At 39.2% G+C, this 24,814-nt stretch overlaps 1 protein-coding gene across 1 annotated transcript in view; it reads right to left on the reverse strand.

The window, feature by feature from the left end:
* The window catches only part of CCHR6.PART0H2orf76 (chromosome chr6.part0 C2orf76 homolog), a 600,781-nt gene that overhangs the window by 497,607 nt on the left and 78,360 nt on the right, over positions 1-24,814 (reverse strand). Inside the window, exon 3 of the mRNA XM_044074994.1 lies at positions 23,596-23,646. Within this exon, the coding sequence (XP_043930929.1) occupies positions 23,596-23,646 (51 nt within the window). The remainder of the gene's footprint in view (positions 1-23,595; positions 23,647-24,814) is intronic.

The following is a 24,814-nucleotide window of genomic DNA, read 5'->3' on the forward strand; positions in this document are numbered from 1 at the left end:
TTTAAAACAAAGAAAAAAAAAATTCCAAAAAAAACTAAAAAAAAAAAAAAAAAAAATTTTCAAAAAACCCCAAAATTAATTAAACTAAAATACCATGTTATTTGAAATTAAGATTTGTTTAACAAGTTTTGTAAATTATCCCATACAATATAATAAGACGTTTTTCTAGTAGTTCTTAACTTCACTGTATTCAGTTCCATATGGCACACTATATTCATAACATTTTTAAATTCATTGAACGAAGGAGGTGTATCTGAAATCCAATTTCTGGTTATTATTTTTCTAGCCACTGCTAGTATAGACCATAACAAGGGAAGCTTAACCTTTTTAACACTTTGAGGTACAGGTGTGTTGAATATATAAGAGATTTAGAAATAATAAAATTATCTGTAAAAAGAGCCTGCAAAAATTCATTAATTGACTTCCAATATTCTTTCAGTTTTATACAGTCATAAAACATATGAGCCCAGTCTGCATTAATTTCTACATTACATCTCTTACATAGATTATCTTTATTATTTATTTTATTTATCATCAAAGGTATAATAAAAGGATCTATGTAAAAATTTCCATGTAAAAAGTCTCCAGACAATGGAGGACGTAGTCTTATTAGCAGATTCCAATATATATTGTTTATCTTGTTGATTTGGTGGATCACCATTAATGGAAATGAAATAATTCCAGTAGGTATCTACACTGTAAAAAGTTTCTTGTCTTATAATTTTATGTATGTATGAAAGCTTACCTTTATCAGAAACTTTATGTTGCAAATTTAATATCAAATAATCAATCAATGTTGGGACAGATTATTTAACTGTTATAGACATTAGATCTATTTTATCAATGAGATGTTGTCTAAAGGTCTGAACCTCTAACCAGCAAGTTTCTCTTAGATCAAATTCTTGGTTTAAGAAATCTAGATTTTTAACTTTATTATCAGATATCAACTGATACCAGTACTTTAGATCATTACCTGTAGTTAAATGAGTTCCTTCAAAAGTGGATGACAAAAGCATACCCCGAGTGTACATTATAGGGAATATAATAAAATTCCATTCTTTATATTTAGGATGCATGAATATAAAGTTACGATAACTAATAATAATGTTTAATGGGTAACTAACTATATGTTTAGGTGTAATAGGTGAAGTACAAAATTCTTTTAGGAACCATAACATGGAGTTATTTACAATCATATTTTTATGTGTTAAGGAGATTTTCATGAAGTGAATACTAATTATCTCCCAGTAATCTTTCCATTTTGCAACATATGACTGATCTATTAATAAAGTAATAACTTTTATAATAGAAGAGATAGTATATAAATTGAAGTCTGGAAAAGAAATACCCCTTGAGACCAACTATTAGTATGTTTCTTTAAAGCAATCCTAGGTCTATTAGGTGCCCATAGGAAATTTAACATTAGTGTATTCAATTTCTTGATAATTATTTTTGTAGGTGAAAGTATTATTGATTGTATTAAGTATAATATCTTGGGGAATATTATCATTTTAATAATTGTAAGTCTCTCTTCCATAGTAAAAAACATATTATTCCAGGTATTAAAGAGATTTTGTATATTAAGAAGACAGGTATTATAATTATTATGTATAATAGATTTGATATCTTTAGATAATATTATACCTAAATAAGTTATCTGACCTGAATTGGGTACAAATTTAGAAAAATCATTAATGAGAACATTTTTTCGTGTATATATAGGTAGTATTTTAGTTTTTTCTTCATTGAATATTAAACCAGAAATACTTTTAAAATGTATCATTTTATCAAACAGAGACTGCATAGAAGAATTAGATCCTGCTGATGTGATTAGATCATCTGCAAAGAGTTGAATTTTAGATGTTGTATTTTCATCTATTTCAAATCCCTCTATGTCAGTACTGTTTCTGATCAAATTAGCCCAAGGCTCCATTATTAATGTGAATAACAGTGGAGAGAGCGGACCCCCTTGTTTTGTACCTTTAAAAATTGGTATTTTTTGTGAGACATATGTTCCTATCTTAATATAAGCCAGTGTTCCTTTGTATAAATGCTCAATTAGATTTACAAATGCTTCTGAGAAGTTTGTGCACTTCAGTAAGGTAAACAGGTAGTCCCAACTTACTGAATCAAATGCTGAGCTTATATCAAGACTAATAAGAGTTAAATCTTTCTTTTTCCTATTTGCAAAATCAATTAATGTTAGAGTTCTCCTTATATTATCAAAAGTATTTCTATTTACAATGAAGCCCGTCTGATCTATATATATAATGCCAGGAATGATTGTCTTCAATCTATCAGCAAAAATACTCATAAACATTTTATAATCAATTAAGTAATGAGATGGGTCGATATGAAGTACATCTAGTTGGATCTTTATTAGGTTTCAAGATTGGCGAAATAAATGTATATTGCCAAGATGGGGGGTTATTAATTAATTTTGGGCCAAAATAAAAACCTTATGTATTAATGAGTATGTACTTTTAGAAAGGATTTTATATATCTCTGGTATAATACCATCATTACCTGGTGCTTTGTTTGATTTAAGCTTGTTTATTTGTGTAACAACCTCTGTATATGAAATACTTTTATCCAATAGTTTATGTTGTTTATTAAGTTTTTTATTCATGTTTGTGGTTATAAATTCCCTTATTTTATCTTTAGGTTCCATGTTAATGTTATTATGATTAATTTTGTGAAAGTGATTTCTAAATTCATCTAGTATTTCTGGTAGACTAGAAACATTCTTCTTTTTCCTTAGAGAAAAGATTTCTTTGATATGATTTTGCTTATTCAACCTTTTTGTTTTGTTTTTAAGTCTATGTAAGTATTTGGGGCTTACTGAGTAAGACAGAAACTTGTATTTCTCTAAAGTTATTTTAACTTTATGAGTTAAAATTTCTTTGTATTTCTCATTTAGTTTATTTCTTCAATGACTTTCTTATCCATAATATTTTCTTTATTATTATGTTTATAAGAATCGAATTTACTTTGAATATCTAACAATTCCTTATCCCAAGATTTCCTTTTATTATTATACCATCTGATACTTTGTCCGTATAAATATGATTTTAAAGCATCCCAAACATAAACAATGGAGACTTCAGGAGTATTATTTATATCTAGAAAATGTTGTACTTCTGAAAGTATATATTCTTTATAGTCTTTTAATTGAGTTAAGTATGCTGGTATCCTTTTGATCTGAACATTGTGAGCATTTTTTATCATGAACTCAAAAACAATTGAATTATGATCAGATATAGGACATGAAATGATTTTAGAGTGAATTAATTCTGTTACCATCTGGTTAGAAATAAAGACTCTATCTATTTTTGAATAAGTTTTGTATCTGTTAGAGAAAAATGTAATGATTTTGAATCTATCTGGTTATTAATATCATTTAAATGATAAGAATTAGCAAAATCCTTTAAATGTTTTGCATTAGATGTAATTTTACTTTTTCCTATAGTGGTAGTGTCATTTTCATGTAAAATACAATTAAAGTCACCAGCTAAAATAATATCTCCTATAGAGAATGATATGATCTTATCAAGATGGTATTTCACTGTATTAATACCAATTCCAGGTATCCAATATATATTGATTAATGTAGAAGTCTTCCCATTAATTTGTATTGTAACCATACAAAACATTCCTTTATCATCTTGATAAGACTTAATAGTTTTAGGAATGGGCATACTTTTAGTCCATAAAATAGCCACTCCTCTTTTTTTCTGAGTGTGCTCTGAACTAACCAATACTGTATATTTGTTTGTGACTAGTTTATCAATATCTTTTTTCAAGAGATGTGTTTCTTGTAGAAAGACTAAGTTGGCCTTATGTAAATTAATGTATCTTATTAGGCTTGCCCTTTTACACGGATTATTCAATCCATTAATGTTTAAAGAAATTCCTTTTAGAGAAGTAATTTGGCAATTTTAAAACATAGAAAACTTATGATTAAAATAACAATTAACAAAATAAGTAATGTTATACCTCCTCCTTTAGGTGTACCTTTAGATATAGCTGTATTTATTGAGTCTCTTATGGGATTTTGTATAAGATTTAATTGTGTTTGTAGTGACAATGAGTTTACAAAGTGTATTGTGGATGTCAAAACTATATTCATACAACAGTGAACAAAAGAAAATAATGTAAGGATTAAACCTTGCACCCAGTCTGGAGTTAAAAACTCCAACTTAGAGCAGTACATACTACTCAAGTTAACCCCCTACCCTAAGCAGCAGTACCTCAGCTGCCACCTTATCAATTTAATACTTGTTATATTTAACTTAAATTAACAACTTTCAATTAGATTATCTGGTAAGACAAGACTACACATTTGATAAAACAGCATCATATATACTGAGACACTTTTTTTAAAAAAACTATTCATACTACTATATACATCTATTTAATATAATACATTTATATTCAAATAGCATTCAAATAAACTTGATATTAGAAACCAAGAAGAGAGAGAGAAATAAAAGACGTAAGAGAGGAAGAGAGAGTGAAAGAAAGAAAGAAAAAAAAAGGAAGGGCATATGTACACATTAATTTATTCAAAATTTGTAAAAATAAGTTCTAATATTCAGTTAAATCAATAACTTTGGCTAATATGGTTCATACATTACATATATTAAGATGTATCTATATTCTGTCATGTAAATGCAGTTAACAGCTTCCAAAAGACTTTAAATTACTTGTATCAGAGCTTTTTTTTTCTCATACTTAGTGTTGTCAGTAGAATAAAATATTATATTTATAGGTATTGCTATAAATCATACTGCATTTTTAAGCAAGATCTCAAAAACACTTGCTTTATTGTGAAGAAATCCATCTGTATTTTGATATCTAAACTGCTGCTTTAAAATATGTCAGATGACAACTTCTTCCAGAATAGAATCATAAAGTTATTTATGCTTGTCAATCATATAAATCAAATGAATCATAGCAGTGTATATGTTTAAATCATAAGTTTTTTACATACATTAATAAGCTGCAGTCAAATAAACTTTCAAAAACACTTGTATAAATGTTTCACTTTCTATGCCTTCTAAAAAAAATCACATTTGCTTAATAAGAGAAACTGCATCATTTAAAATCATTATAACTTACATATTTTATAAGTTATAACATAAATAACTAAGTATATAAAATAACTCACATTTAAATGATAAAGAGTTCATTTTCCATCGCAGAGTCGCAGCAGTTCTACTTCCTGGTTGAGTGTTCTTCATGAATCTGCGATGTGTCAGTGTGGATTCTGGGGTCAAAGTTCAAATTGACTGCTTTCAGCTTCTCTGCGTGAGTTCTGAGTGTTGAAGCTTTTAAAACAACTCGAGGACACTGTACACGAGGTAACCAACATCCCAAATTGTCTCCCTTAAGATTTAGGCGGGAATTTTGTTAAAAACAAGTGACTGACATTCATATAGCAGTATAAGTGGAGCTAAACATAGCAAAACCTTCGCGAAGTATTTTACAAGTTATTACAGCCTCTATGAAAGTGAAACTAAGCTCAAAGTTATTAATATATGATAAAACAGAATATTTTTGCCCCAATTCAATTTTTATACAAATCTTATTATTTACTGTACCTGTATGATCAAAAGAATGTCAATATATTAATATGAAAGGGAATAAAGAGAAAGAACAGAAAAAAGAAAAAGAGAAAGCAGGAAATAAGAAGGAGCAAAGCAAAGATAAAAAAATATAAAAGGAAGCTATAAAAATTATTTACAGTGGAATATTACTTACTGTTTATATTAATAAAGATAGAAATGAAATATACTATTTACTATTATTTAGTTCTAATTATTATTAATTAAAGCATGACATATTATTTGTGAATGATCATAAGCAATATAATCAAGAAAGTATAATTAGCATTGGCATTTAAACAGCATATAAACTTTTTACAAGGAATAAATAAATTATCATTCCATTTATCATATTCTCATCACATTTCTCTCCCTGCCCTCCCCCACCCCTTACCCACTGCATAATCTAAATAGAATGTCATTGTTTAAAATAAAAAAAGAAGAGAAGGGAGAAAGAAAAGAAAAAAGAAAAAAAATGTATCAAGTAACTGACCTTAATTCTCTTTGTCAGAAAGAGAAACATATTGAATGATGACTTGTTATTAGTTCCTCAGATATTTTGACTGATTATGAGACAAAACAGCTCTTTGTACACAGAAAATAACTTTGATTAAATCTTTTTCAGAATATTTGTGGCTTTCTGAAAATGCAGAAAAAAGAAGTTATGTCCTTACCATAACGTTCCATGTGGAGTGTTCATCTCGCCTTGGTTATTACACATGGGTACGGAGCCGATCCTCGGCTCCGTGCCGGCCGACTGCAAGCTCTGCATCGAGAAGAAGCTCGAGGACATCTAATACCCACAATCCCCCTCTGCCTTTACCTCAGATCTAGTTTGCAAGCAAACCAGACATAAAGCACGCACACATGCCAACTATATACATAAAGTACATATATACAAACATACCAAGGGTATGATAGTAACACTAATACTGCAACAGCAGAAGGAGAATACTCCAGACCAGGCACCAAATCGAACGCTCTTCCTAAGGGTGGGAAGGGTGGGAGTGTAATAACCAAGGCAGATGAACACTCCACATGGAACGTTATGGTAAGGACATAACTTCTTTATGTGAGAGTGTTCAATCTCGCTTTGTTCTTACACATGGGTAGCCCCTAGCTCCATGATCCTGAGGAACTCAAGGAGAACGTTCTTGAGCACAGTGGAACCAAAGGTTGCCCTATCCCTAGAAACCCTGTCCACTTTGTAATGAGAGATAAATGTATGTGGTTTAGCCCAAGTAGCAGCCGCACAAATAGTGTCTAAAGGTAAGCGAGCTGCATGAGCCAAAGATGTAGCAACTGATCTGGTAGAATGTCCTCTGGGTTTCGCTGCTAATGTTTGGTCAGAAGCTTCATAAACATAAATGATACAGTCAGTTAGCCACTTAGAAAGAGTTCGCAGAACTGCAAGACCCTTTCTGCTGTCAGCAAAAGCTACAAATAGTTGATCAGATTTCCTGTGATCTTTTGTTCTATCCAAATAAAATCTGAGTTGTCTGTGGACGTCTAGTTTGTGCAACATATACTCCAATTTATTAGAGTGGTTTTAAAGAAGGTGGGTAATTCGATGGACTGATTAATATTACTAGAAGAACAAACTTTGGGAAGAAAGGATGGATTAGTGCGTAGGGATACTCTGTCAGAATGAAAAATTAAATAAGGATGTTTGACCGAAAGGGCCTGAAGCTCAGACACCGCCTAGCAGATGTAATGGCCACTAGAAATAATGTTTTCCATGACAAAAATTTCAAAGCAACTTGAAGCTGGTTCAAAGGGTGGTAACATCAATTTAGAGAGCAATAAGTTTAAATTCCACGGTGATGTCGGACTTCTGACTGGTGGTCCGATATGGAAAGAACCTTTTAAAAAGGCTTTACAAAGTCTGTGAGCCATAATAGGTGCACCACTTTCTTCTACATGATAGTTAGAAATGGCAGCTAACTGTACTCTTAAAGTAGCCGGGGAAGCTCCTTCATGAAATAATTCAGTCAAGAATTCTAAAATCTTGTTCAACGGAGCTGTAACAGGGTCCAACTGATGTGACTCCGCCCAGAAGACAAAACGTTTCCACTTACTGGTGTAAGTCTTTGTAGTGGAAACTTTATGAGAAGCTACTAAAATATCTTGAACCGCCGATGTAAGGGGAACCGACCTGGCTAGAAGCGGAGCAGCCAAGCTGCTAGATGGAGAGATTCTAGAGATGGGTGAGGAACTCCTGACGAGTGAGTCAGTAGATCTGGCTCTGGGTCCAGCATCCAAGGTCCCCAATGCGGTGATGCAATAGAAAGGGGAACCAAATTTGGCGAGGCCAGTAGGTAGCAATGAGAAAAATAGTGCTCTGGAGGTTGTTTGCTTTCTGTAGGAACTTTGTAATCAGGGGAAATGGAGGAAAAGCATATAGGAGACCCGGGGCCAATCGTGCACCAGCGTCCCTGGGGACTTCCCTGAGGGGTACTAGGGCAAAGTAGCTCCTTCATTTGGCGCTCTTTGGAGACGCAATCAGATTGCAGGTAGCCTAGCCCCTTTTGCGAAAAATCCTTGCAACTGACTGTTTGAGGGACCACTCGTGAGGCAATAGTATTGCCCTGCTCAGCCTGTCGGCTATGACGTTGGATGACCCCGGGATGTGCGTTGCATCAGAAAGCGACCGTGGACTCTGCCCATTGCCAAATTCTCATGGCCTCTGCATAGTTGGTAAGACCTGGTTCCCCTTGCTTGTTTATGTACCAGACTACGGACATGTTGTCTGTCTGAACTGCAATGGTCCCTGGAGGAAGAAGGGGAGCAAAGTGTTGCAACGCCAAAAACACTGCCCTCAACTCCAGAACATTGATGTGCAGATTGTACTCCAGATTGGTCCATTCGCCTTGGACTGTCTGTCCCTGAAAGATGCCCCCCCCACCCTATCAGGGAAGCGTCCGTGGTTATCGTCGCTGACGGTGCGGGTAGCACAAATGGTCTTCCGCTGGATAGGTTGCAAGTCTGTAACCACCACATTAGGTGTGATTTGCATGTTTTCGTTATCAATATTTCGTGAGTCAGTGGAAGTTGTTGGAATGACCATTGTGCAAACAGAAGCCATTGTAGCACTCTCATGTGCAGTCTTCCCAATGGTATCGCAATGAGAAAAGCTGCCATGAGCCCCAAAACTTTCAGAACAATTTTGCTGGGGACTTTCTGGACGACAGAAGAAGGGAAATGTTGAATTGAAGTGCTACTATTCTTTCTGTAGGAAGTTTTAGAACTAACTGACGCGTATCTAAATCCGCTCCTATGAATAAGATATGCTGTGATGGCTGTAGCAACGATTTTTCAAATTTACTGAAATGCCAAGGTGTGTACAAAGTTGTAGGGTGTAATCCCTGGCTTGTATCAGTTGACGCCTGGTGGTGGCAGACAGGAGCCAGTCGTCCAGATACGGAAACACCTGGAATCCTAGGCGCCTCAGATGAGACGCTACCACTGCCATGCATTTGGTGAAGACCCTGGGGCTGTGGTCAGACCAAAGGGCAGGGCTTGAAACTGATAGTGACTGGCTCCCAGCCGGAAGCGCAAATGATCCCTGGACGCCCTGGCCATTTTGATGTGGTAGTATGCGTCCTTCAGATCTATTGAGCACATCCAGTCGCCCTTCTGTAAGAATGGAAGGATCGATTGAAGCGTGACCATCCGGAACTTTTCCTTCTTGACAAAGGTGTTGAGATGACTTAGGTCCAGAATTGGCCTCCAGTCCCCTGTTTTCTTTGGAACTAAAAAGAACCTTGAGTAAGTTCTGAATCCTATTTGGTCCGCTGGGACTGGTTGGATGACTCTTTTTTCTAGCAGCTTTGAAATTTCTTTAGCTGCTGGCTCTCGCAGATGGGGTGGTACATCTGGGAGCTTTCTTTTTGGAATGGGGGTGGATAGAAATGGGATTTTGTAACCTCTGGTAACAACGCTTTTTACCCAATTGTCTGAAGAAAGGTTTTGCCAGGCCTGAGGGTATAAAACTAAGCGACCCCCGACTGCCTCCAGAGCAGGACAGTCGGGCCTCCTCTCAGGAGTGCTGAAAAGGTTTGCCAGGGAGGTTATCCCTGTCACCTTGGTTTTGGACCCCTCTGCCGCCAGGCGGCGTCTTCCACCTCTGCCCCCCTCTGCCTCTAGAGGGGCATCACCCTGTGTGTTTGGGAAACATCCTTGGGGTTTTCGAAACCACATTTTCCCACCACGTTGCCCTTTGGGGCACGGTCTGGAAGGGGTGGAAAAACGGACTCCGACAGCAGACAGAGTCTTTCCCTCCTGTTCACACGGTAAGGGTCTCCTTTACTTTAGGGCCAAAAGTGTGGCTCCGTCAAATGGGGCGTTAGTAAAGGAAGACTTGAAGGCTTCCGCAAATGAACATAAGCGCATCCAGGATTGCCTACGAAGAGCAATCGCTGAAGCCGCTGCCCTACTCGATCCTTCGGCTGCATAGGATATCAGCCTCATGGATGAGTTCACAATGGACGTAAGGGTGTTGAGATGCGCTGTAACTTTCTCGGAGACCGCGGCATCTGTAGCACCCTGGAGGGTATCTCCCAACTCTTTGACTAGATCCCTCTGTAAACGTGTAAAATGAGTCAAATAGTTCAGGGAACGCATAGAAAGCCGCTGAACTGAAAATGCGCTTCCGTATCTGTCCATGGTCCTAGAATCTTTGTTAGGCGGATGGACAGATGAGGAAGACTCCGACATCTCCTTTTTCGTGGCCGCTGCCACCACCATGGCGTCTACTGGAACTCCTTTGGTGAGGTAAGCTTTGTCCTGTGGTGCCGTGATGTACTTATTCGGCTTCCTAGGGACTGGTTCCACTGTGTCAGGAGTCTCCCACGCCCTTCGAGCAATCAATTCCATTAACTCATCAAAGGGCGGAGTGACCCAGGAGGAGGAAGGACGGGCACCAAATGCCTTCAGCAAAACTGACTCATCCTCAGAAGGGGGGAGGGCTTGCCAGTCACCTCTCTGTTTTAGGATCTCCAAGATGTCAGAAAAAGAGACATCCTCTGAAGGTGACTTAGGGGACCCTTCTGACTCATCTAAGTCAGTATCAGATGTCAAGGATTCTTGTGGAGAATCCAAGTGTCTCCTCTTACACAGTCTTTTCCTAGGAACTTCTTCGTGGGGAGCATCCGAAGAAGCCTCCGAGGAAGAGGGGGCACCCTCCAGGGGTGGCTGAGACACTGGTGCCCGACGCTTGGACGTGGCCGTGGGTGCAGAGGAGGATAACGGTCCTTTGTGGGGAGGAGAAGCTGTACCTGCTGATGTGGTTGTCTGGGTAGACAACACCTTCCTCATGAGGTCGAAGGTATCTCCCGGTTCCGAAGAAATGGGAAGAATCCCCGAAACAGGAGCCGAAGGCACCGACCCCGAGGACGGAACCGAATCGATCCATGCCGAGGCCCCGAGAGGGAGCGTCGGAACCGAAACATCGGTCCGACTCTCGGTCCCAGAACCAAGGACGGATCTTCGGCCCCGAGACTCCGGTACCGGATCGGATGGAGTCTAGGTGAACGGTGCCGACCGAGAAAAAGACGGTTCTGGCACCGAGGGCTCCACAATCATCAGTTCAGCTTCTTCTGGCTCCGAAGACTGGACAGGTCTCGGAGGAGGAACAGATGGAGATAGTGGCAGGCCTTCAAGTCTCGACATCAACTGAGAGGAGACCGAGATAAGCTTGGACAGGGCCGTATGCTCCATCAGTTTCTGCACCACACGGTCCACGTCGGTGTCGGAAAGGGGCCTAGAAGAACGAGTCGAAGGGATCGAAGACGGAGCCGACCTCAGCAGAGTCGGTGGAGGGAGCTCCGTCACCGGTTCCAAGACTCGAGGCTCGAAACTGCCAACAGTTGAACACTCGGCCCCAAGTCTGTGGAACCGGTGATCTAACTAGACCCGAAGAGCTCGGAGCCGATGACTTTGGCTCCGACGCCTCGACCTTCAAGACTTGGATGCCTGGTCTGAAGCATCCAGAGCCTCCTGGAAAGAGGGTTTCAACAATCCTCTATCCATCAGTTTCCTGCGCCTATCTGTCATGACCCTCCCACTAAAAGAGTGACAAATAGAGCAGTCCTCTTGTAAGTGGAGAGGGCCAAGACAGTAGACACAGGAACTGTGGTTGTCTGTGACCGACATTTTTTGGCCACACTGACAACGTTTGAAGCCAGATTTTATTTTCTCAGACATACTGACAAATGAAAGAGACAGTCTAGTCCAGTAAAAAGTCAAATCCAGTAACAGTGTCAAATCCGGTAATTGAAAGTCCGTTTGATAATTGCTTAAAAAGCAAGACTACAACAAAGTTTCTAGTCAAAAGTGTAAAATCCGGTAATTGAAAGTCCGTTTGATAATTGCCTAAAAAGCAAGACTACAACAAGTTTCTAGTCACAAGTGTCCAAGTAGGGGTGGTAGGCCCCGAAAAACTCTATACCCGAAAGTTAACTAAGTTAAACTTATTCTAAGGTACCGAGAATTCCTAATCCACTCACACACCGTACTCTATACTTTAATTAACTAGATTGAAAGAAAATTTTTTGAAATTTAAACAGAATAGATAAAAATCTTATCTGTAAAGCCTCGAGCTAGCCTCCAGCGATGCGTATGCAGCAGCGGCAAACTAGATCTGAGGTAAAGGCAGAGGGGGATTGTGGGTATTAGATGTCCTCGAGCTTCTTCTCGATGCAGAGCTTGCAGTCGGCCGGCACGGAGCCGAGGATCGGCTCCGAACCCATGTGTAAGAACAAAGGCGAGATTGAACACTCTCACATCTATATTTAAAAAAATTAATAATGAAGAAAATTAAAGTGAGAGAGAGAGAGAAAAAAAAAAAGAACACGTCATTTGTTTTTTAGTCTCTTCTTCTCTGAAGTCTTCCACGAAGTTTCAGTTGCCAACCTCTTTAATGAAGGACTAGCCCATTCCATTTCCTCTATTTTATCCAGAATCTTATTTTTTTTGATAAACAGCAATGCAGAGTCTAAGTCATCAAAAATTTTAGGACCATCAGGAAGGAAGATTTTTAGCTTGGCAGGAAACAGAAGGTAGGTTGTAAACTGTGCTTTTTTGAGCTCCTTTATTAATGGCAGAAAGACTTTTCTTTTAGTTATTACCAAGGAAGAATAATCATTATCAAAACGCACAGTTGTCTCATTAATTTTAACAGGAGCTTTAGCCCAAGCAGATTTAAGAACCATCTCTTTATCAAAAGATGATAGAAATCTAACTATAACTGATCTAGGATACTTTTTGTTAGAGTTAGTATTAGCTATAGATCTATGGGCTCTTTCGATACCAAAAGAGAATGCTTCTGGTAAGTCTAAAGTTTTAGGGAGCCATGTTGTTAAAAAAGAAGTAATATTGTTACCTTCAATATTTTCTGGCAGTCAAAAAATCCTGATGTTATTGCGCCTAGATCTATTTTCCAGGTCATCAAGCTTTGTTTGTAGATGTGTATTTTGTTTCAGCAAAAACTCAATGTTGATTTCCTCTTCTTGGATTCTATTTTCCATGTCATTTACAGCCTCTTCTATGCCTGTAATCTGGATCTTCTGTTGTTGCAAGTCTATATGTAACAAGTCTATTTGTTTTGTAGTTTTTTCTATGAAGGTATCAATTTTAGTATCCAGTTTATCAATCTTAGCAGTAAGTTGCTGGATTGTAGTTATCAGAGACTGAAGTTCTTTCTTGATGCTGGAGTCTTGAGAATTTGTCTTACTGGAACTCATTTCAAACAGAGAAACTGACAGGAAAATTTCCAAAGTGATTTCTGACAGGAATATTGTTAAAATTTCTTTTCTTTTTTAGATATAGTTCAAGAAATATATAAAACAAACATATTTAGAAAGAAAATTACTTCATAAATTAATTTTTTAAGTAATTAATTCCTGTCAGTGCAGTGAAATTGGTGGAGCTGAAGAAATCTGCTGCTATCCTGTGTTCATCCTTGGCCACGCCCCCATGGTGTAAACTCTTGAGACCATGGCATCATCCAGAAAAAAACTACTGCAAGATCTGCAACTTTTTTAAAGATATTTGCAGGATTCTTCAGCCCTGTAAAACCAGAGGCTATTGGTGAGTTGAGGGATAGCTCTAAGGAGGGTAACCTGAAAGCATCTGAATGTAAAGAACAGTAGACACTGTTGTAGGCTTCAATTCCTCACACTTTAAAAGATCCACACAACTTTGGTAGGAATCAGTCACCACTTTGAGAATGCAATGACATGGCATATGGAGAGGAGAGAGCCTAAGGAGATAGTCTCTTGTTATCCGTGCTATAGCCAAGGGCGAGGAGAACATCTTTCCCCAGCTCAAAATCTCATGATTACAAATGGGGAGTCTTTCCTTTTCTTAGGTGGTTACACTGTCCCCAAAATTAAAAGATGCTCTGCCTGTTGCCTATTACTATGGGAGGGGGACACATTCTTGGCAAACCTGCAGAAGCCCAAAGCAGTAAAAGCCGAGTTTGACACAAGTAGGGCAGACTGTTGCAAGCACAAGAGTTAGCTCATTATAGTCAAGATCCTACTGCCTGCATCTGAATGGTGCAGGAGAGGTAAGACCAAGAATTACAGGCTGTGAGATTAAAGCCCAGACACACCATCATCAGTCCAAGACTGATGCCCTCAGGCCTTGGCAGGACTGACAGAGTCACCAAGGCCATGTGTCTCAGCCCTCTTAATTTTCTTAAGCCTTTTCTGCTTCTGACGGGATGCTCTTTCCTGACTTTAGAAAGAGTCCTCATCCTCAAAAAAACAGGAATTAGGATTAAGACCACTAATGTCATTGTTTTAATGAAGACCTTTAGATTTGGGCACCGCTGTAGAGCATCTTTCTGCTAAAACTGGCACAGTGCTTACAGGTGAATACAACTTGGTACTCAGACAAATGAGACCCTGCAGATGGCAATCTTTTGGAACCCATCTTCTACAAGCACACCTCTGTTAAATTTTCCAAGAACATAATGAATTCAGAACAACAATACATTAAACCCTCATTCACAAACAGATACTTAAATGAAATAGAAAATATTCCGAAATGGGTATAGTTTGCTGTGAAAGTTGCCTAAAAAGGGACTAACTGATAGACTGAGAAATAATCACTTTTTTTCAGCATAAAAGAACTGAAAATGGTGCAGGCTTCTCCCTTTTGGCTGTGCATCAGCAACCATCTCGGTACCATATATCAAGGACATCCAAAAAGTCAAAGAAATCAGACAAAAAAAATGTGAATATCCCCTGAAGCCAATTCGCAGGGATAATGAATTATATAGCATCAATGACTTTTATTCTTAACATTACAGAAGATGCCACAGATTATTTTCATGGAAAAGGACTTCAAACCATGGAAACATCTGACTCTACTTCTCTCTCTGTTTTTTGATACTTTCTCAAAAAAGGTTATTTTCAGAAGCACATACTTTAAGTTGCTTGATGAACATTTTCAGGCTCTTATGTGATGTGTTACTTCTTTGAAAGGATATCTTGTTCTTTTCCCACTAAAACAATGTTTGAATATAAAGGGGTGTTCTAAAGGACTGTCTTAACATTGCCAACTAAGTCTGGTATTTTAGCCAACATAACTGTTTTTAAATCTGCTGCTATCATACAACATCAAGCTATACAATTACAAGTCTTACTCAGTTTTACCAGTTTAATGGGCGTGCCTTTGCTGAAAGCTGGGTGCCGGGCTGACAACTCGGCACCATATAAATAGACTGCCAATCATTAGTGGACCGGAGTTCCGCTGTGGCGACCCCTAACCGGGAAAAGCCGAAAAGACAAAACAACAACATTCTTAGTCATCTTCTGGGAACTAGTCTATCAAGTCCAGAACTTCATTGGGGATTGTCATCTAAATAAGAACTAAAGTGGTCTGGTAATTAAAGGGCATAGCTCCTAAGGTAAAAATAGTATGTACATTCTCGCTGAAACTAAGAGAAACTTACTTTAGGGGCTGTGCCATTAGACACACTGTAAGTACCCTTTTAGTTATATCATGGTTATCTTCTGGGGCCATAACTTGTCAGGCCTTATTGGAGTTGAGGCTGTATATCGGGTTTCAGTGCAGTTTTAAATCGTGGTATCTTTAACCTGGGGAAGGACAGGAACTTTCAACCCCGAGATAAGGTTGCTCAACTTTGACTCATCCAAAACATCTTATTTCAAGTTGAAAATACCTGCTTAATCTTCCCAATTAACACATTATTTTATCAAAATCAGTGACTACAATAAACATCTTTAGACGGTGAACCAAAATAAAGGACATCATCCACAGATTAAAAAAAAACATACTGAACAAGTGAGGCCACTCATGACTTAATAGCCCTCTATTCCTAGTCTTCATAATCTTTAAAATTTGTCCTCCACCTTTTGAATGAAGCAAACATGTGTTCCTCTGAGAAACCTGAGGTGGAGAGTGTAGTAGTAAAATGGTGGGAAAAGTGCCTGACTATAGTTACTAGCTACCAAGACTACCCATCCCTTGACCAGTTATTATAATCCTTCTGATGACAGAGAATTATGGGTGAAGTTGATGGGATCTTCATGGGCTGAACTTTCATCAATGGAACCTTGGCCATTTCCCAATGTTCAATAAATAATCATTGCTTCACAGCAGGAACTGGAGAAATTTACAGACAACATTTTTAAGGTTAGTAACCACAGACAGCTTTTTTTCACTGGCAAATATATAAGCATCCTTCTTTCAGTTTTCCTCCTGGGAACCTTCAGTTTTTTCTTCTCACAGCTTGTTAGTATGGTTCCGGCAATGGCAAACCTTTGGTTTCAGAAAAAAGTACAGTTATGTATCTACCATAAATGTAGTGTATTCACTGTTGCAGTCATTACTCTTGGGTTATCCTGCTGGCAGGCTACCTGCAGTCAGCCCGAATTCCAAAGTCTAGGTCCGACGTCGGTTGCTGTCACCTCTTCCCTGACGTCAGTGCGCCAGGGGTATAAAAGATGCAGCAGATGCCATTTTCTTCAGTTTTTCTTGCCCCAGATGTCAGGTGCCCCCAAATTGGTAGGCTGAAAATTATGCCAATAAGTATGCATGCACAAAAATAAACATTTCCTTCATCTACAAGCTAATACACCGCATAGCTTGTATAGGATAGAGAAGTCCCAGTAAAGAAAAAGGGGGATGGTTGGTGGGTAACCTGGACTGCAACCGTGAATACACTAACATCTACATTTATGGTAGGTACACAACTGTACTATGTTCGAGTTTCACTGTTGCAGTCATTACTCTTGGGTTAAATCCCAAAGCTGAGGATGGGTGGCTGGGCTAAATAGGATTAGGAGAGGCTATGAGGCCCTGCAGAACTGCAGTGGCAAAACCTGCTCTGGATTTACAGTAAAGAGGTAAGTGGTAGTGCTTTGTAAAAGTGTGCACTGAACTCCAAGCTGCAGCGTCTTAGATGTCTTTGGTTGGTACGCCTCTGAGGAAGGCTGCTGCTTTGGTAGAATGAGGCCTAATGCCCTTGGGCACCGATTTGCCATGTTGAGAATAGCAGAAACAGATGCAATGGCCTATCTATTTAGAAATAGCCTTTCCTTGTGATCCTGCAGCATATGACACTAAAAGTTGCTCAGTCTTTCTGAAAGCTTTAGTTCTGTCCAAGTAGAAGCGTAGCTGCCTGTGTATCTCCAAAGAATGCAGAATTTTCTCATCCTTGTTCTGTGGGTTTGGATAGAAGTTAGGCGAGTGAATGGTTTGGTTGAGGGCCACACTGGACACCACCTTAGGCATAAAGATTGGATTTGTCCTCAGAGAAACTCTGTCTGAATGAAAAATGATAGAAGGTTCCACAGCCATGAGTGCTTGTAACTCCGAGACTCGTCTTCCAGAGGTTATTGCTAGAAGCAGAGCTGTTTTCCAGGATAAGAATTTTACATCCGCTGCTGATGCTGGCTCAAAAGGAGGCAGTGTGAATTTTTCCAAGACATAATTGAGGTCCCATGCTGGAATTGGTGCTTTCCTTGGAGGCCTGATGTTTTTGGCCCCTCTGAGGTACTGCCTTATTAAAGGATGAGAAAAGATAGGTGGTTCCGTATTGTAATGGGCTGAAATGGCAGAGGCATGAATCTTCATTGATGAAAAAGAAAGGCCTTTGTCCAGCATCTCAGTTGGGATATTTGGTACATACGTGTCAATGCCTTGTTCCTGGTTCCAAGCACAGAATCTCTTCCATTTTTCTGCACAAGATTTTCTGGTACTGGGCCTAATGGCCTCCAAGATAACATCCATAACAGTTTTTGAAAGAGGAGTGTTCTGAATGGCTACATTATCCGCCATGCTGCCAGATTTAAGGTCCTGAGTTGGCTGTGCAGGATCCAATTGTTTTGTTGGGTCAACAAGTGAGAAGTTTGAGGCAATATCCATGCTGGACCCGGAGACAAGCTCTTTAGGATTGGGTACCATCGCTGGTGTGGCCAGTCTGGTGCAATCAGTATCATTTTTGGCTTCTCTGGTCTGACCTTTAGGAGTACCCTGGTAAGGAGAGGCAGTGGAGGAAAGGCATATACTGTTAGATTTTCCCAGCTGAAGGATAGGGCGTCCACTCTCCATGCTTGTATGTGATAAATCCTTGTGCAAAATTTCTGTAATTGGCAGTTGTGAGGGGAGGCAAATAGATCTATGTCTGGGCATCCCCATTTCCTTATCATGCTGAAGACTTGTGGATAGAGTTTCCACTCGTGGGGATCCATGAGGTTTCTGCTTAGTTCGTCTGCCAGAGTATTTGTTTTTCCTGGCAAGAATTGTGCTTGCAGGTGAACTTGATAAGTCAATGCTGTGTCCCATAAGGTCATTGCTTGTCTGCAGAGGGGGTAGGAATGTGCACCTCCCTGCTGGTTTATGTACCACATGACCGTAGTATTGTCTGTCTTTATCAGCAGCTGTCCTGGATGAAGTAGATCCTTGAAAGCTGTCAGGGCATTCTGAACAGCTAGCATCTCTTTTTGATTGATGCGAAGATGCATCTGTCTTGCAGGCCATGTGCCCTGAATATATTTTCCTGCCATATGGGCCCCGCAGGCATAATCTGATGCATCCGTTGTCAGTGTCTGTCTGGCTGTGGGTAAACCGAATGGCAGACCCTTGTTGTGGTGACAGGCCTCTGCCCACCATCGAAACTCCTGTTGCAGGCAGGGATTGAGGGTAATTACTGTCTCCAGGCTGTGGCAATGCTGAGTCCAAACACTGTTTAGATACCACTGTAGTTTCCTCATATGCAGTTTGGCATATGAAATTAGTAGAATGCAGGATGCCATGAAACCCAAAGCCTGCAGGATTTTCCTTGCAGATAACTGGGTGTTTGTTGCCATTTTTTTTTGAAGTAAGAAGTCAGTTGTTTTTGTTTGCCTGGTGTGAGATAAGCCACCTGGGCAGTTTTATTTAAGCTTGCACCCAGCAATATTATCTCTTGAGAGGGCACGAGTTTTGATTTCTTTTCGTTTACTGTGTACCCTAGGCAAATTAGTAATCTTTTTATAAATGCCAGATGCTTTAGAAGAATGTCTTTGTTCTCTGCTTGAATAAGGCAGTCGTCCAAGTAGGGATATATTTGAATTCCTCTCTGTTTGCAAAATGCAATTACTGGTGCCAGGCATTTTGTGAATACCCTGGGCGCAGTAAATAAGCCAAAGGGCAGTGCAAAGAATTGGTAGTGCATTGAGCCAGCTATGAATCTGAGGTATCTTCTGCAAGATTGTCCGATTGGGACATGCAGGTATGCCTCTTTTAGGTCCAAAGTTACGAGCCAAGCCTTCTTGCCCAGCATGGGCAGTAGCTGTTGTAGAGTCAACATCTTGAATTTTGGAACCTCCAGAAACGTGTTTAGTATAGACAGGTCCAGTATTGGTCTCCAGGTTTTGTCCTTTCTGGGCACTAAGAAAAGTATGGAGTAGAATCCTTGGCCCTGCTCTTGTTGTGGTACTTGTTGAATGGCCCTCATGTTCATGAGGGCTGTAATTTGCTTTGTGCCTCTGCCCATTGATTGTGTGGCAGGTCTGGCATACCTTTTGACCTTTGTAGGGTGTGAAAATGGAACCTGTAGCCTTGGGACACTATGTTCAAGACCCATTTGTCTTGGGTTGCTAGTTTCCCCCCCAAGGGGGCTGTCAAAAGAAAAGTGCTTGGTTCTGGCAGGGAAAGTCATTGGGACTGTTTCCTGTAAGATTGTGATTTGTCTTCTCCGTTTTTGGAGGCATTCAACACCTCTTCTGCTTTAGCACCAAACAAAGTATCATGCTGTAATGGGGCATCTAATAATTTTGCTTTAACATGATCAGTCAGATTCTGTTCCTTTAACCAAGCATGCCTTCTAATAACAGAACCTGTAACAGCGGACCTGCAAGAGGCCTCCAGTGAATCATAACCACATTGCAAAGTATGCTTTCCCACTTGTTCAGCTGCATGCAATAAATCCTGCATTTCCTTGTTTAATGAACATTCAGTATTTGTCAACATTTTCTGTTTAAGCAGTGACATTAAGTATTGCTGATATTTAAGCATATGAAACTGACAATTTAAAGCCCTTACAGCCAAGTAGCAGAAGTGTAAACTTTTTTCCCCCATCTGTCCAGTGCCCTAGAATCCCTACCAGGGCGGACAGGGTTTTTTGCAGTGGAAGCTTTGACCCCTTTGGGACTCTGAGATATAGTTTCTGGGTCAACAGCAGGGTTTTTATATAGGAATTAATGAGAATCCAGGACCCTGAGTTATCTGTCTGGCTTAGCAGGTGCAGGGGGTAAAGAGTCAGGGGACAGGTCAGACTCTGAAAAATACATCTACAATGTCTAGAACAGGTGGAATAGCAAGGGGTCTCTGCTGAGGAAGCAGCAGAAAGTCTCCGAGCCTTTTCTTAGATTTAGAATAATCTTGGCACTCCCAGTGGAGATGCCCCCTCATGGTATGCAGGGTTTCCCCAAAAGAATAATCCTCAGGAGGAGAGGCTGAAGGAGGTCTGGAGCAAGAAAAAAGTTTCCCCAACGGGGTACTTAGCTTTAATGAAGACTTTGGTTCTGAAATTCGGATTTGAAAATCTCAGGAGTCGGCCGACCGGCACTTGCGAACTGCTTTTGCTTCGGGCACCGCACGGCAAAAAAGACTGAAGAAAATGGCGTCGACTGCATCTTTTATACCCCTGGCGCACTGACGTCAGGGAAGAGGCGATAGCAACCGACGCCGTACCTAGACTTTGGAATTCGGGCCGACTGCTGGTAGCCTGCCAGCAGGATAACCCAAGAGTAATGACTGCAACAATGAAACACGATGAACATCCACATTCCTGCCAAACTTGGGTTCCTATTAGGACGACGAAAATGCATTTTGTTGAATGCATTTTCGTCGACACATGTAGAGTGAACAAGCAAAACAGCGAAGCGGCTGTTCAGCAAATTCTTTCCTTGGAAAAAAGTCGCCTGACCGCTTCGTTGCTTTGCCATGTTCTGCAGTGTAGTGTGGTCCCTTGCCCGGTATAGCTCCCGAGCGTGAAAGTGCAACAGTTACCTTAACCCGCACCCTAACCCTAAGGGCAGTAAGTGCATATGTTTTAAAATGTTTACTGTTTGTTTTTTTCATTAGATGTATGGTTGGGTTACGTGCAGATGTGTATTTAGTTGTTTACTGTTTTTTTTGGGGGGGTATAATTAAGGTTAGGGTATGTGTTTGTAAGTGTTCTAATGTTTTTTTTTTTTTTTTTTTTTTGGGGGGGGGGGGTTGGAACAGCGATTTCTTTCCCTAGGAAAGAAATTGCTGTTCTGTGGTTTCGACATTTTCAGTTTTCGCTGAAAATGTGTCGAAACATCGTTCGTGGTTTTCAGCATTCGCGGTTTCAATATAGACCTGCAAAACTTCTGCAATCTACCTTAAAAGGCATCAAGAGTTTGTAAATCTATAAAAAATGTTTTTCAAAATCCTACAAAAAGTGTGTTCAACTCCTAACTGAGCAATACACCTTGTGGAAAATGTTTAGGTAAATGTCTACCATTGATACTGCAGGGGTCCATAGAAGAGTGTAAGGGTATAGGCAAGATATCATAGTTTTCTATGAGAGAAGAAAAATTTATAAAATTACATGGATCAAGACTGATGTAGGTACTTAAATCATGAGTAAATGCATAGTAAACCATACCTGGAAACAAAAGCTAATGCAATACTTCTGAACAGTAAACAAAGGAGAACTGAAATGACAGCCAAGAAGCTTCCATCCAGCTCTCATGAGCATAAGATACAATGAATACAGAATGAGGTTATTTCAGCTTAAAAACAGACACACAAGATGGACAAAAACTCATTTTGGGAGTACAGGCTCTTTTGGAAAATTCTTAAACAGTGGTAGAAACTAAGAATGTGCACACAAACTTTGTATCCAACGGCTGTAACACTCCTCGTAGATGTAAAATCGTAATGTCACAGTTCTCCCCTCTCTCATCAAACCATGGCTTCTAGCACCTGTTCCCTCTAACTGAGGACATCTGCCTTGCTTATTGAAGAGTAAGCACTGAAGAACAAGTCAAGCCCAGCAGCTCCTTCCTCTTAAGTTGCAGACCTCACATACAACTTCACAAAGAAAATACAGATAAAATCTCAGTCAGAACTAGAAATGATGTGCGTATGATTATGCTTAATGTTATGGGTTCCACTTCACCTCTATGATCTGTCACTCCCTTTCTTCAAAAATATACTTAAATTCATACCTCTCAACCTCTGAGAGCAGACAAAGCCATAAAAGTGGAACAAAGGCCAAATAGTAGGGACAATGTTTAAATATTGCTCTTACAAACTTAGAACATTGATAGAACAGGTTTTGTATTAGCATGAATTTTCTGAAGGGTATAAAGTCTGAAACACAAATGTCAGTCATTTTCTAAACTTCGGTTTTTAATGATGTCACTAATTTGCCAGAAAACCACAATTTTAGGAAAAATGGACCAAAAATCTGTGCAGTTGAGAGATACGATTTTCAGAATTACATATTAACCTACACATTTTGTACTTCATACAAGACAAGTGACTTAGTGGTCTACAGTGCTGATGCTGCCAGACATCACATTATCCACATTACAATGCATCCACAAAAAGTATTACTTTATATACTAGTACCTCAGAGGAAGGCAGCTCCGTGACATTCCAAAATGGTAAGAAAACAGTTCTTCCATAAACACATCCAGTACATCTGTATGAAATTTCAGATTTTTATGACCCTAAAGAAGCTTCTCTACTTCTTGCAATGTGCAACACACACACACACACACACACACACACACAGACACACACACACACACACACACACACACACACACACACACTTCTTATGTTAGCATACTAAAAAATTCAACTGGAATCATAGGTTCAGGATTGACATTTTACTCGAAAATTCAGTATGGATGTGAGCTGTCAAATACACTATCCTTTTACCATAAAACAGAGGCTCACATTTGCAGTTACCTTAAATGTGTGCCGCAGCAGTCACATCTGTAGCGACAGTGCACAAAGATTTCTAAAAGCAGCATTAGCCAGGTTTCATGGGTTTATCTTCAGATTACAACTTTCTACACGTTATTGAAGACATTGTTTTAATACAGCACAAACTGCACCGAAACATGTAGCTCTTGACATCTTACTATCAAATATTAGGGAAAAATAATAGTAACAATGGCGATAATAATAATAAACTGGCCCCAATCAATATTGCTGACTCAAAAGTTGACAAAATATGGAAACCCAAATTTGGATGCATTTTGTAATGCAAGCAAAGTCTGTAACTTTGGTTAGCATTATTTGTGGACTGCAATACTCCTTTTGTTAAGAAGTTATCAATTTTAAAAGGGATGGAATGTGATTCTAAGCCAAAACCAGGGACAGTTGAATGCTAATGAGTGTGTGGTAAGATGCGGCATTGCCTTTATTCAACAGATTTATGAAAATAAACATCAGTGATACAATATACAGTGAGTAGATTACATACCATACTTATAATTTCTAAATGGTAGGGGAAGTCCTGACCTGGAAGGTATATCTGCAAAGAAAAAGGGGAAACCAATCAGTACAGGAAAAAAAAAACTGCTTTACAGACATATCTACAAAGTCAGCAAATCTATTTAAAAACTAGTCAAACATGATGAATAAGGGCTTAAAAAAAATCACAGCACAGCAGATGTAGGGAATCATGGCAGGGATAGCAATTGCTATACGGCCAAAGCACTGCTGCAGAAAGAAGAATGACTATAATGGAATGGAAAAGACAACATCCAAGTGGGTGAACCAATATTTCTTTATAGAACATCTATTTTAAAACTGCATGAAGATACTATGAAGGGTAGACCGCACAATGACCGAATATGCTGATTGTTTCTGCGAAGTACTGCTCGAAAGTATACTCACTAAACAGAAGTCTTAACTAACAGGATCACTGCCAAAGGAATGCACTCGTTGAATGGGAACAAATGTTCCTAATGAAAGCTGAAGGAGCCCTTCAACTACAAATTATGTAAAAGCAGAAGACAACGATCACAAACACTGAATATGCCTCCAAATACATAACTTAGAAAAAATACACCAGAACAGCATGGGATAAGCTTAACTAACTAGATAAGACTACCATACCAAAAACCTCTGCAGGAAGAAAACTGGCAGCAGAGTAGACCCTGTCCAGTAGCAATGATCCTATAGTTTGAAATGCTGTTACTGTTTCAACATAAGGATCAATGCTGCAGAAATTCACAAGGTAAAATGTACCCTCCATCCCCAAAGCAGAAGGTAGATGTTATATAGTCACCACTGAAGTAAATCCTGCTCTCCTGCCAGACTTCACATTTAATGTATTGCACGCAGACAAGATGGGCATAAGCAAACAGCAGTCGCTTAAATACTTTGAGTCGCTGCTTTTTTAAAAAAGGCTACAGTGGCAGTTGAGCTACGACAGTAAGCCCCAACTTCTACCCAGAAAAAGGAGACAACTGAATTAAACAAATCAAAAAGTTCAGAAACAGTTTTAAGCACAACTCAATATTACTATCAACAATCTAAACTGGTCAGGGTCAAGGGTTTGAAAATTTTCTGGGTTATTTATAGCTCAGCAATTAAGTATATAACCTTGTACATAAACACAGTCAGTTGTGGTATCTCTTCTTTTGTATTGGCACAACTATGGCTATTCCCCATGGTTCTGGGACAATCTGTGGAGA

This window comes from Protopterus annectens, chromosome 6.part0 (assembly GCF_019279795.1).
Source record: "Protopterus annectens isolate FY-2018-M chromosome 6.part0, PAN1.0, whole genome shotgun sequence".
NCBI classification, from domain to species: Eukaryota; Metazoa; Chordata; order Ceratodontiformes; family Protopteridae; genus Protopterus; species Protopterus annectens.